This window comes from Monodelphis domestica, chromosome 5, assembly GCF_027887165.1.
Source record: "Monodelphis domestica isolate mMonDom1 chromosome 5, mMonDom1.pri, whole genome shotgun sequence".
Lineage (NCBI taxonomy): Eukaryota > Metazoa > Chordata > Mammalia > Didelphimorphia > Didelphidae > Monodelphis > Monodelphis domestica.
In genome coordinates this window covers 229,948,844-229,959,841 of record NC_077231.1, presented here as the reverse complement: position 1 = coordinate 229,959,841, position 10,998 = coordinate 229,948,844, and the positions used below count along the sequence as shown (strand labels likewise).

General features: G+C 37.7%; 1 protein-coding gene across 1 annotated transcript; it reads right to left on the bottom strand.

Moving 5' to 3' along the window:
• Positions 1-8,475: 8,475 nt before the first annotated feature.
• CCT8L2 (chaperonin containing TCP1 subunit 8 like 2) lies at positions 8,476-10,636 on the bottom strand. The gene is made up of 2 exons (XM_001375917.4): positions 10,504-10,636; positions 8,476-10,198 (listed from the first exon to the last, which is right to left on the bottom strand). Exon 2 carries the CDS (start codon positions 10,193-10,195, stop codon positions 8,549-8,551), a length of 1,647 nt encoding a protein of 548 aa, XP_001375954.1. The 5' UTR covers positions 10,196-10,198; positions 10,504-10,636; the 3' UTR covers positions 8,476-8,548.
• Positions 10,637-10,998: the final 362 nt, after the last annotated feature.

Sequence of the window (10,998 nt, the reverse complement as noted above, 5' to 3'; positions counted from 1 at the left end):
AACATATTTACAGAATACGTACAGTGTGCAAGACACTATGCTAGCTAAGAATACAAAGCTGAAAACTATTGTTTGGCCTTTATTTATAAGTACTTTAAGATTATAAAATAGAGGTAAGGGAATATTCTACAAATAAACAAAAATAGGGCAAAAGAAAGATTATTTCTCACTGGGGTAAGGATCTGGGAAGATATTATGTAAAAGATGACATCTGAATTTTGTTTTAAAGTGAGAAGATTCAGATAAACTGTGATGGACTTAGCTACTCAGCAGTATAAAGGACAATTCTGAGCAACTTAGGACAAAGAATGCTATCTACCCACCTCCAGAGAAAGAACTGTTGAAGTCATAATGCAGATGAAAGCATACGATTTTTCAATTGCTTATGTTTTGGGGGTTGGGTTTTATAAGATTACTTACAAAATGAACAATATGGAAAATAAAATAAAATTTGAAAAAATAAATAAAGGGAGGAGATTCAACAGGATGAAATGGGAGAACTAGGGTATTGTACATGTTAGATTGCATAACAGTGTGAATGAAGGCAAGAGACCAGGAAAAGGTAGAACAAGAACAGTAGACAGTGAGTAGTTGATTGGACAACAGTATGAAGAAAGGGAAGGGGTGAGGAGGGGAGTCTGGAAAGGTACATTGGAACAAGATTGTGGATTGCCTTGAAAGGTAGTTATGGACTATTCCTTTAAAATGGCATTTAAGTTGAAAAAAATCCTTCACTATTGATTGATCCCTTAAAAGGCCAAAAGCTTCTAGTCTTAGAGTTTTGCAACAAATAGTGGGAATTTTATTTCCTATTCATTTTCCAGAAGAATTTTAATGCTGCTAAAAAAAGAAAACCAACCCAGACTATTTCCAAGTTGCTTCTTCGGTAATATTCAGAAGAACCAGTTCTTTCAGTGTTTCTTCTAAGCTAATTTCTTCTTTCTTTCTTGTAAGTCTGTCAGATTTTATGTGCAGAGGACTATATTTAATAGTGCATGTTTGGGTTTAAATGATTCCTATCTCACCCAAGCTGAAAGGGGCTACTCAGAAGTTTGATCTCACCACTAAGCTTGGGAGCTTTGACTTCCTCCTAGACTAGTTTGTCCCTCCTTAGTCAACCTGGTTTGATTGCTCTACTGATATTAGATTTAGTGTGGACACCCAATAGGCTTAGCCTCACTGCAGTTGGAAACACCTGAACTCAAGTAATCCATCAGTCTCACAGGTCTCTGGGAGCAGGGATTGGGCTATCACACACAGCAACACTGTTTTCTGAATAGACCATAATACTAGACTCATAATTAATAACTCCTCAAATAATATACCTGACTCTACTGTGTAGAGGAGCAGTGTCTCACACTTAGTAGGTACCATGTGACTGGTGGAAGTGACAAGCACAAGCCATTGCAGGGCTTCCCAACTCTATACATCAACATCTCTTTCACATAATTGCATTTCTAAACACAAGAAACTTATGCAAGGAAATGACTTTTTTCCAATTTTCTTTCAAGAAGTCAAATGGTTGTCCAGAATTGCCAAGCATCAAATTAGCCAGACTAAAGAATCTGGCATTGAATCCACCCCTACCTCTCCAACCCTGGCCTGTTCTCTCCTCCTTCTATACCACCCTTGGAATAAAAGGGAGGAACATCTAGCATAATTTTTCCTTTCTTGGAATAGATTGTTGGCTTTCCAGAACCCTTTAAAGTACTTTAGTTTAAAGATAGACAAGCTTTCAAGCGATATTGAGAGGATGCATGAGAAGCACCTGATGAATGTATAAACTTATTTAAGAAACTCATCCTAGAGGGGGAGCAGTTGGGGGGCTCAGTGGATTGAAAATCAGGCCTAAAGGCAGGAGGTCCTGGGTTCAAATCTGTCCTCAGACATTTCCCAGCTTTGTGACCCTGGGCAAGTAATTTAACCCCCATTGCCTAGTCCTTACCACTCTTCTGCCTTGGACCTAATAGACAGTATTGATTCTAAGGCAGAAGGTAAGGGTTTAAAAAAAAAAAAGAAACATCCTGAATGACACAGAAAAATGGATTATAAAGCAATGGAATTTTGGTTTATTTGAAAGCAAAGCTGGGAAAACTAAAGCTAAGGAAAAAGTGGGAGGTTGCCTTATATTTTTAAATTAATAGAGGAATATTAGAGTCGTACAACAAAAAAGTCACAAAGAGAAGATGTTTCAAGAAAAAGACACAGGAAAAAGGCAAAAAAAGTTTATTATTCAAGTTATGAAGGCCAAAAGGGCATAGATATTGAAGAGACCACAGGTTAGAAACAAAACCAAAAACAAGTAAATGGGAAATAAAGAGGTGGATACAAGCATGACAGAAACCAGAGTTTAAAACTAAGCATAATAAAAAGGAAAGAAATATATAAAAGCCTGGAGAAAAGTTAAACAAAAACTTACATAATGATTATAGAAGAGAGAAAATAAAGCAATAAGTGAAAATTAACAAATAATAAAGCCTGTGAAAATATCTTTTTTTAGCAATCCCACATTTTATATGTATTTAGGAAAAATCTTCAAGAATAATTTGCAATTTGGGGACCTTGAAAACAACACTTTTCTACTGCCTCAAAGTACATAAGAATAGCATTTGTTATAATGGTCATTTATGGTGCATAAATTTGATCTACATAACTTTCTAAATAAATATAGAGATAACAATTTAAAATATGATTTGACATATACAATTCAGCAAAATGAGACTTAACATAAGTCCTAAGTTTCCATAGTTGTAGTTTCAAAAACAAACTGTTTCTAAATCTAAGCTATTTCTTAATACTCTTGTTTCTTAGATTCTTCCATTCTTAAATCTAATACCTATGTGGGAGATGTAGGATTAATTTCCACAGGCAACATTATTCTTATGGAGCACATAATCCCAGTCAGTCCATGGTTCAAGTTTAAATCTCACAAAAATGAGAAATCTTAGTTTCCCTTTAACCCCTTAAGTCTAGGCTCTGGAGCTAGAAGTTATCTCAAAAATAACCTAATTCAAAGTTATTATTTTAGAGATCAGTATCATAATTTTATGGATGGAAGGGTACCTAACAGATCATCTAGACCAAAATCTTTGTTTTATAGATAAGGAAACTGAGGTTCAGAGAAATTAATTGATTTAGCCAAGATAGTAAATTTACTAACAGCCTGAATTTGATTTTGGGCTCTCTGATTCAAAATCTAATGTTTTTTCCACTAAACTAGTCTGACTCAATTTTTTTTTTCTATCCACTGCTAATCATCTGGAGGAAAATGGAAAAATTCTTCAGATTTAGAATATTTAGAATATCTAAATTTTTATTCTAGTTATAAACAATCTAAATTTAAATCCAAAGAAAAGGATATAGCATGGAAAATAGTTTAAGAAAATTGGAAATGCTTGTTGTGTGGAAGTGTTTGGACAGAAGTTCATCACAATAGTTATTAATAACTTTAGTAATAGTAAAGCAGTAAGTTTGTGAGGAACTGAAGTGAATAAAGGGTCCTAAATGAAGCAACTTATCTTTCAGTTGGAGGTTAGAAAAATATTCCTGTAACTTTCAGAGTTTCAGCATTCCTCTCTGGATATAGTTGAGTTTCTCCAACTCAACTGGAAGCTTCTAAAGAGGCATTATTTGTGTTCGTCAATGAAATGCACTAGGTTATATCAAATGGTATGTACTACACTATAAAAAGATTCCAATTGGGAGGACCCCACCCCCAAATCTTCCTGGCAAGACATTTATCTTTCCTTGGCCCTTCAAGTTAATAATTGCAAGCTCTGTTGGTAGTAAATGAAGGATAATGTTTAAGTTATTTTATAATTATCTTCATATAGTAAATCACACATCTAAGGCTTCCCACTCCCACAAACACTCTAAACATAGGAGAAATACAGGAAACTGTATGTTTAAAAAGTATTAATAGAGGCAGAAGTTTGTTAAAAACAAGTCTTTTAAAATGGTTTCACTCTTCCCTAGATGATATTTTCTATTCCCTGAATGATTTACAATCTCTTGTTTATAAACCCCATTCTCTATTCTTTTCATGTATTCTAATTCTAGTTTCTTTTGAATTTTTTTTCCTGATGACAGTCTCACATATACCTTAGTTCTTTTTGGCTGCTCATTTCTGAATGTGCAAATGAATGAATGAAATGAATTAATTAATTAGGAGCAGATATTATCTTAGAAATATGTATTTGGCTAGAAATTTGATTAAAGGTACCACAGGAGCAACTATAGAATCACAGAATCTCAGAGTTCAGAGGGAACATAGAGTTCCTCTAGTTCAATGAATACTTGAATAAGAATTTACTGTATAACATACCAAACAAGTGGTCATCTAGCTCAAATGAGCTAGATTTTTTTCTTCCCCTTTTTTCTTCTTCTTCCCCCAAAGATGCAGATGGAAACCCATTCATGCCTGCCCATCATATAGAATTCTTGTCTATTTTCTTCAATTTGCCACAGGGGTCCACCCAGCATGCTAATGGTCTTCCTTAATTTCATCTGGCATTGACAACATACCTGAAGGGCACATGGACTATCCAGTCTCATTCTAGTAATATAACTCTCTAGTCATTGCTTGACTAATAAGGTAGAACTCAGAGACCTCTGTTCCATTTTTGGATAGTTTTAATTATTCTATAGCTTTTCTTTTACCTGCTTCTTTGCAGTTTCTACCCAATTGCTCTTTGTTCTATTATCTGGGGCCAAACAGAACAAATCAGGTATATGTGACAGCCCTTCAAATCCTGTTAGCAGTGGTCATATATCCCTTATGTCTTCTTTTCTCCCAGAAAAATAATCTCAGTTCTGTCAATTACTATTTTGAAATATCTCTTTACCATTTTGGTTGCCACCTTTCTCCTTCTCCTCTTTCTTTCTTTCTTTTTCTTTCTTTCTTTCTTTCTTTCTTTCTTTCTTTCTTTCTTTCTTTCTTCTTTCTTTCTTTCTTTCTTTCTTTCTTTCTTTCTTTCTTTCTTTCTTTCTTTCTTTCTTTCTTTCCTTCCTTCTTCTTCTCCTCCTCCTCCTCCTCCTCCTCCTCCTCCTCCTCCTCCTCCTTCTTCTTCTTCTTCTTCTTCTTCTTCTTCTTCTTCTTCTTCTTCTTCTTCTTCTTCTTCTTCTTCTTCTTCTGCTTCTTCTTCTTCTTCTTCTTCTTCTTCTTCTTCTTCTTCTTTTCTTCTTCTTCTTCTTCTTCTTCTTCTTCTTCTTCTTCTTCTTCTTCTTCTTCTTCTTCTTCTTCTTCTTCTTCTTCTTCTTCTTCTTCTTCTTCTTCTTCTTCTTCTTCTTCTTCTTCTTCTTCTTCTTCTTCTTCTTCTTCTTCTTCTTCTTCTTCTTCTTCTTCTTCTTTTCTTCTTCTTCTTCTTTCTTCCTCCTTACCTTCTGTCTTAGAATCAATACTGTTTATTGATTCTAAGGCAGAAGACTGGTGAGGGATGGGCAGTGGAGGTTAGGTACCTAGCCCAGGGTCACACAGTAAAAGAAGTGTCTGAGGCCAGATTTCAACCTAGGACCTCCTGTCTTAATTCTTCATTGTCTCTGCTGGGCCACCTAGCTGCCTACATTTGCCCTCTTCTTGTTTTAAAGCTCATCAATGTTCTTCCTAAAAATGTGGGATTCATAACTGACAATAATATTCCAGATGTATTTGGACCAGGGCAAGATACACCAGACTTTTTTCATTCTAGTAGTTCAACATGACCTCTTACCTCTTTCTTCTCCTCCTCCTTCTTTGCCATATCACCCCATTTACTCATAATGAGTGTGCTGCCTACTAAATCCTTCAGATCCCACTTAGCAGAACTCAGTTCTAACATTGGATTCCTCTGAATATTTTCCTGCTGACAACTTCACGTATACCTCTTTGATAAATGCTATGGCACTTGCCTGCTTATTCTCTGGATGAATTCTGACCACTTATCTCTGAATGAGAGAGGGAATGAATGAAATACATCCCATCTTATATTTGTAAGGTTGATTTTTGAAAATCATGAAAGCTTTTAACTTATCCCACTTGCATTTCATCTTGGCCTCAAATTAGAGCTTGTTGAAATCTTTTTTGTATCTTGATTTTGTCATTCAGTAAGGCAGTTGTTTCTATTAGTTTTGTCATCTGTAACTCTGATAAGCATGCAATGTATAGTGCATGTTGTGAACTTACTTCTAATGCTAACCTCAGGTTTTTTGTTTTAGCTTTATTAATGCCTTTCATTTTTACATTATACCTATTTCTTGATATCAATCCCTAAACTGCACTTCCCCAAACTGAACTCTCCTTAGTAACAAAGAAAAATAGTTAAGTGAAATACAATGAATATAGTAAGCAAGTCTTGCAATGTACACAACATTCCCCCCTAGTACATTTTTTTTTCCTGAGAGGAGGGAACAATTAATCATTTTTCAGTTTCCTTTTACTGATCTTTTCACATATAGCATTGTACTCATCAAGTATATTATTTCTCTGGTTCTACTTATTTCAGTATTCAGTCATACAAATTTTCACATGTATCTCTGAATTTCTCAGTGCTTATTTTACTTCATTAAAATATTTTATTACATTATTGTTTGGTCAATAAATCAATCAACAATCAATCATCATACCCATTTCATTTCCAGTCCTTTTCTACCACAAAAAATGCTTCTATGAACATTTTAATATGGTTTGGGCCCTTTTTTTTTTTTAATAATTCTGACCTCTCAAAGTATATGTACTGACTTCTCAAAACCCAAGTATTTTAGCCATTTTGGGGACATAAGTCCAAATTGTTTTTCGGAATTTTTGGATCAATTTATAGCTTTACCAGGGGCCTATTGGTATACTTCTCAACATATATTCCTTCTTAGATTTCTGCTGTTCAGCTGTCTTGCCGATTTGTACAATGTGATATGAAACCTCAGAATATTAAATATGAATTTCTTGTTAGTGATTTGTAGAATTGATCATTTGTGTTCTTTTGAAAACTGCTCATATCCTTTGTAAAGTTGTATATTTGAAATTATTCTTAGTCATATATTCATTTTGATTCCTCATATATTTTGGCTTTTAGATCTCTATCAGTGATGTTTGATGCAGATTGCTTTCTCCTCCAGGTTATCATCTGCTTTTTTCTTCCCAAGATCTTGAATTATTGATTCTTGCCACCCCACCCACTCAGTGACAGACAAGTTCTTTACCGTGGATCCTGAAACTGGCCTTTCAATTTTTCTTCCCCTAATGTTTCTTTCCAATTTCCTTGACTGCTTGCATTACTTAAAAATTAAGAAGCACTTAAGAAGCTGGTGATAGAAATGATCAAAAGCCATGAAGCTGAACCAGAAATTTAGGAAAGACCAAATAGCTTGGGACAACTCTACTTGTTGTCACTTTCTATAGAAAATGGGTCCCTGGAACTACCAACCCTGAACTGCATTAGGTTTTGAAGTTGAGGAAAAGTGTAGGTTAAAAAATTAAAATTTAAAAACTGTGTAGTACATTTTTGAAGCCCTATAGGAACTTGGGTTCTCAGTTCTCAGATTCTTGGACAAGCATCAGAATCTTAACTCTTATGAAAGTAAAGGCTAAAAATAATGGTCAATGTTAGGAGAAGGACAACCATAGAACATGGAGAACCTAATGTCTCTATTCTACATTAATCCCCTCATACCTATAGGGGACCAGGCACTTTTAGGAGGAAGGAGAAAGTGACCCACAGATGTGATGAAAGCTCTGAGGCTTCTGTACTACAATCAGCTCATTACCCTTCATTGTCACCATGAAAAAGCAGGTCAGGTTGCTCCTCCCCCACTACCAAATATAGTCCATTAGCTGCCAGTGGGTGCGCTTTTTAAACCTTTGGTGAAGTACTTCCTTTATTTTCATGTGTATAAGAAGTGTATACATAAGAGAGAGAGATTTTGGATATTTCCTAATTTTCCCAAGTCTTTGCTAGGTAGGGCCCAAGCCTTTTCATTATATAATATTTTTTAGTTTATTATCAGGATTTTTATATTGCACTTTTTTGTACTCTACCTGTATTCATGGTTTGTCTCTCCAACTAGATTATTAGATCCTGGAGCACAAGAACCCCATATACTTGTTTTGCATCCCTATGGCACCTATGCAATGCTAGGTGCACAGTAGGTACCTAGTAAATACTTTAAGGGCCATAGGATTTTTAGCTGGGAGTTAAAAGAACATCTAGTTCAATCTCTTCATTTTGCAAATGAATCTTATTGAATTGGAATTAAATATGCCCCGGATTAGAGGAGGAAACAAGGTCTGATGAAGAGAGATGGAATTATTGATTCTTGGCAAGCTGGGAGGGATGTAGGCTCTAAGACTGAGAAGTGAACAAATAAACACAGGTTTGAGGAAGGAAGAACTAAATAGGGGAAAAGGTGAGAAATATTTGGAGTCTTTTTCCTTCCTTTTTTCCTCTAGAATAAGTGCCTTTAGTGGCACAAAATGTGGAGGGAATAAATGAGGTACACAATTCATTTTGGGTGTGGTATTGCCCTCCTTGGCCGTCTCCTTTTATTGAGGGAGTTGCTAACTTATTTCTTCCAAGGGTTAGTTGTTATTGAGGGAGGTTGGGTGTTGTTTTAGATTATCTGATTCAGAATCCCTGTCCTTTGGGTTGATAAACTCCCCACTTTTCTTGGCAATCAGGATATCATCTACAGTCACTAGTTCCAATACCACATCAGCTGCCACCCGTATTCCCTGGGTCTTGACAGTCAAGGGGTCAAATACTCCTTCCTGGGTCGCATTTATTGTCCCTTCATCCCCCACTCCCATAACAGTGTTCCCAGCCTGGTGGTGTCCCTGAAGTTGTGCCAATATATCTGCCCCTGGCACACCTGCATTCTCTGCTAGGATTACAGGAAGTGACCTAAGAGCCCTGGCAAATGCAAGGATTCCAGGGCCATTGGGCCCCTCTAATTGGCTTCCCAGTTCTGAAAGTTCTTTAGCTAGAGCCAACTCTGTTGCCCCAGCTCCTGGTAGCAAGCGAGGGTCCTGACTCAGCTGTGTATAGGTATTTATGGCATGACGAACAGCTTGTTCTGCTCCCTTTAGTCCTTCATCCGTGGATCCCCGAAGGATCACAGTGATAGCAGGTGCAAATAAGTAATTCCATTCAAACACTACAGCCAATCCCAGGGCCATTTCCTTTGTATATACTTTAACACATTCCCCTGCTACAATGGGAGGTATCAAGAAAGGCAGCAAAGTTATACCCATGACATGGCTCAGCTGGACTAACTGCCTCCTGGACTTTGCTTGCACGACCATGATGTCATGCCGATCAGCATGCAGTAGACAAATCTCATTTATTTGTCCCCATACCACCACCACATTGATACCTACAGCTGCAAGCTGGCCCACTAGCCTTGATGCCAATCTCTCCTCTCCTTCCTTGTGGTTAATTAAGTCTTCAGAGGAACTGAGATGAGCAGCAGCAGGTGTATGGGGGCTAACAGGGCCAAAGGGGCAAGAATATAGTGCCACCTTGACTTTTTCAAGTATAGCTGTAATTTTCCCACAGGGTGCACCATACACTGCCAATCCTGGTATCAGGCTTGAGTCACCCAGACCTGCCCCAGGCACTGAGCATACTGCCAAGCGTTCAGGATGAAAGCTTCCATCAGGATCCCTAGAATCACGACATGCCTGGGTCACCAAGTTTGTCAAATACTCATGGTGGGAGAGAGAGTGGGTATACACTGCAGAGCGGAGGGCCCAAGTTGGATTTTCCAAAGAATCTAGGGAACAAACAACCAAGGTAGGCAGTATCTTCAGGGCTTCATCAGTTGCAATAGCATAGGCTTCACGGACACGAGAGTGGGGTAGACCAGCTCTCACCATGGCTTCAGCCTGTTCAAGCAAGGCCCCGGCCAGAAGAACAACAAAGGCTGTGCCATCCCCACTATTCTCAGCTTGGGTCTGGGCTGCTTCCCGGAGCAGTTGAGCTGCTGGGTGTTCTAGTTCCAAAGCTCCAAGAATTGTTGCTGCATATCCTGTACAGACAGTTTTTCCTTGAGATGTCACCAGGTACTTTAGCCTGCCATAAGGGCCATAGCAGCTACGGAGAATACCAGCCAAGGTCTTGATTGCAGCTACACTGCCCAGCAAGGATTTCTCTTGTTTGCTCAGACATTTTATCTCCTTATTCATTAGCTGTGGGAAATTTACTGCTGAGGGGTCTGGATCTGCCATTGCCTGAGGAGAGAAGAAAGAAGACTATGGGGGTAAAAAGTCTATGTGAATTTGTAGCATTGAGTAATACAGTTTTGTGATTTTAAGTTCTAGGGGCAGCAAGTTAGTGGGAATTCCAACTCCCACCACAAAACACCATAACTCTAATCTGGAGAAGTCATGATGGATAGGATCCATTGGCTTGCATTTAAGGAAGTTGATGATGTAATGGGAAAGGTCTTTGGCCTGGAAAGATCTTAATGCTCTAAATCTAAGGATATAGTAAGGCTCCCTTCCCCCCCAACCCCCCTTAACTTCCATTAACTTACGGAAGGGAGTGGGCTGTTAGGACTCCTTAAACTCAGTAAGTGAAATTCTTTCTCCAATTGCAATTCTGTGGGATGAAGTCACAGAAGGCAAGTGGAACCAGGAATTGAGGTTAGGGGTGGGGGTTGGAGAACAGGATATGAAGTCACAGAAGGATGTTTGGAATTCAGGGTAGCCCTGTTGATTGGGAGAAGTCAATGCTATGTAGCAGGATCTGAGCTTCCAGTAGAGAATCTCCAAGCTTTGGAGATTCACAGAGAAAGAGGAAGTCATAAGGAGATATACTTATATGTAGATCATGCCCATGTTTGTATATTGTATATATGAAGAAAGAAAGAGAATCATTTTGTTGGCAATCATATCAATTTGTACTTGTTTATCAGGTTCCTTGAGGAGGCTTTTGATTTATCTTTCAGGTTCTAAGGCTTGTGAGACTATAACTGGCTGCTTGTTTGTTCTTGTGCAACTCATCAAAACAATATTATTGAACTGGCAAA

Excerpts from the sequence above, each read along its gene's own strand:
- CCT8L2 (XM_001375917.4), bottom strand. The coding sequence starts at position 10,195 with ATGGCAGATCCAGACCCCTCAGCAGTAAATTTCCCACAGCTAATGAAT.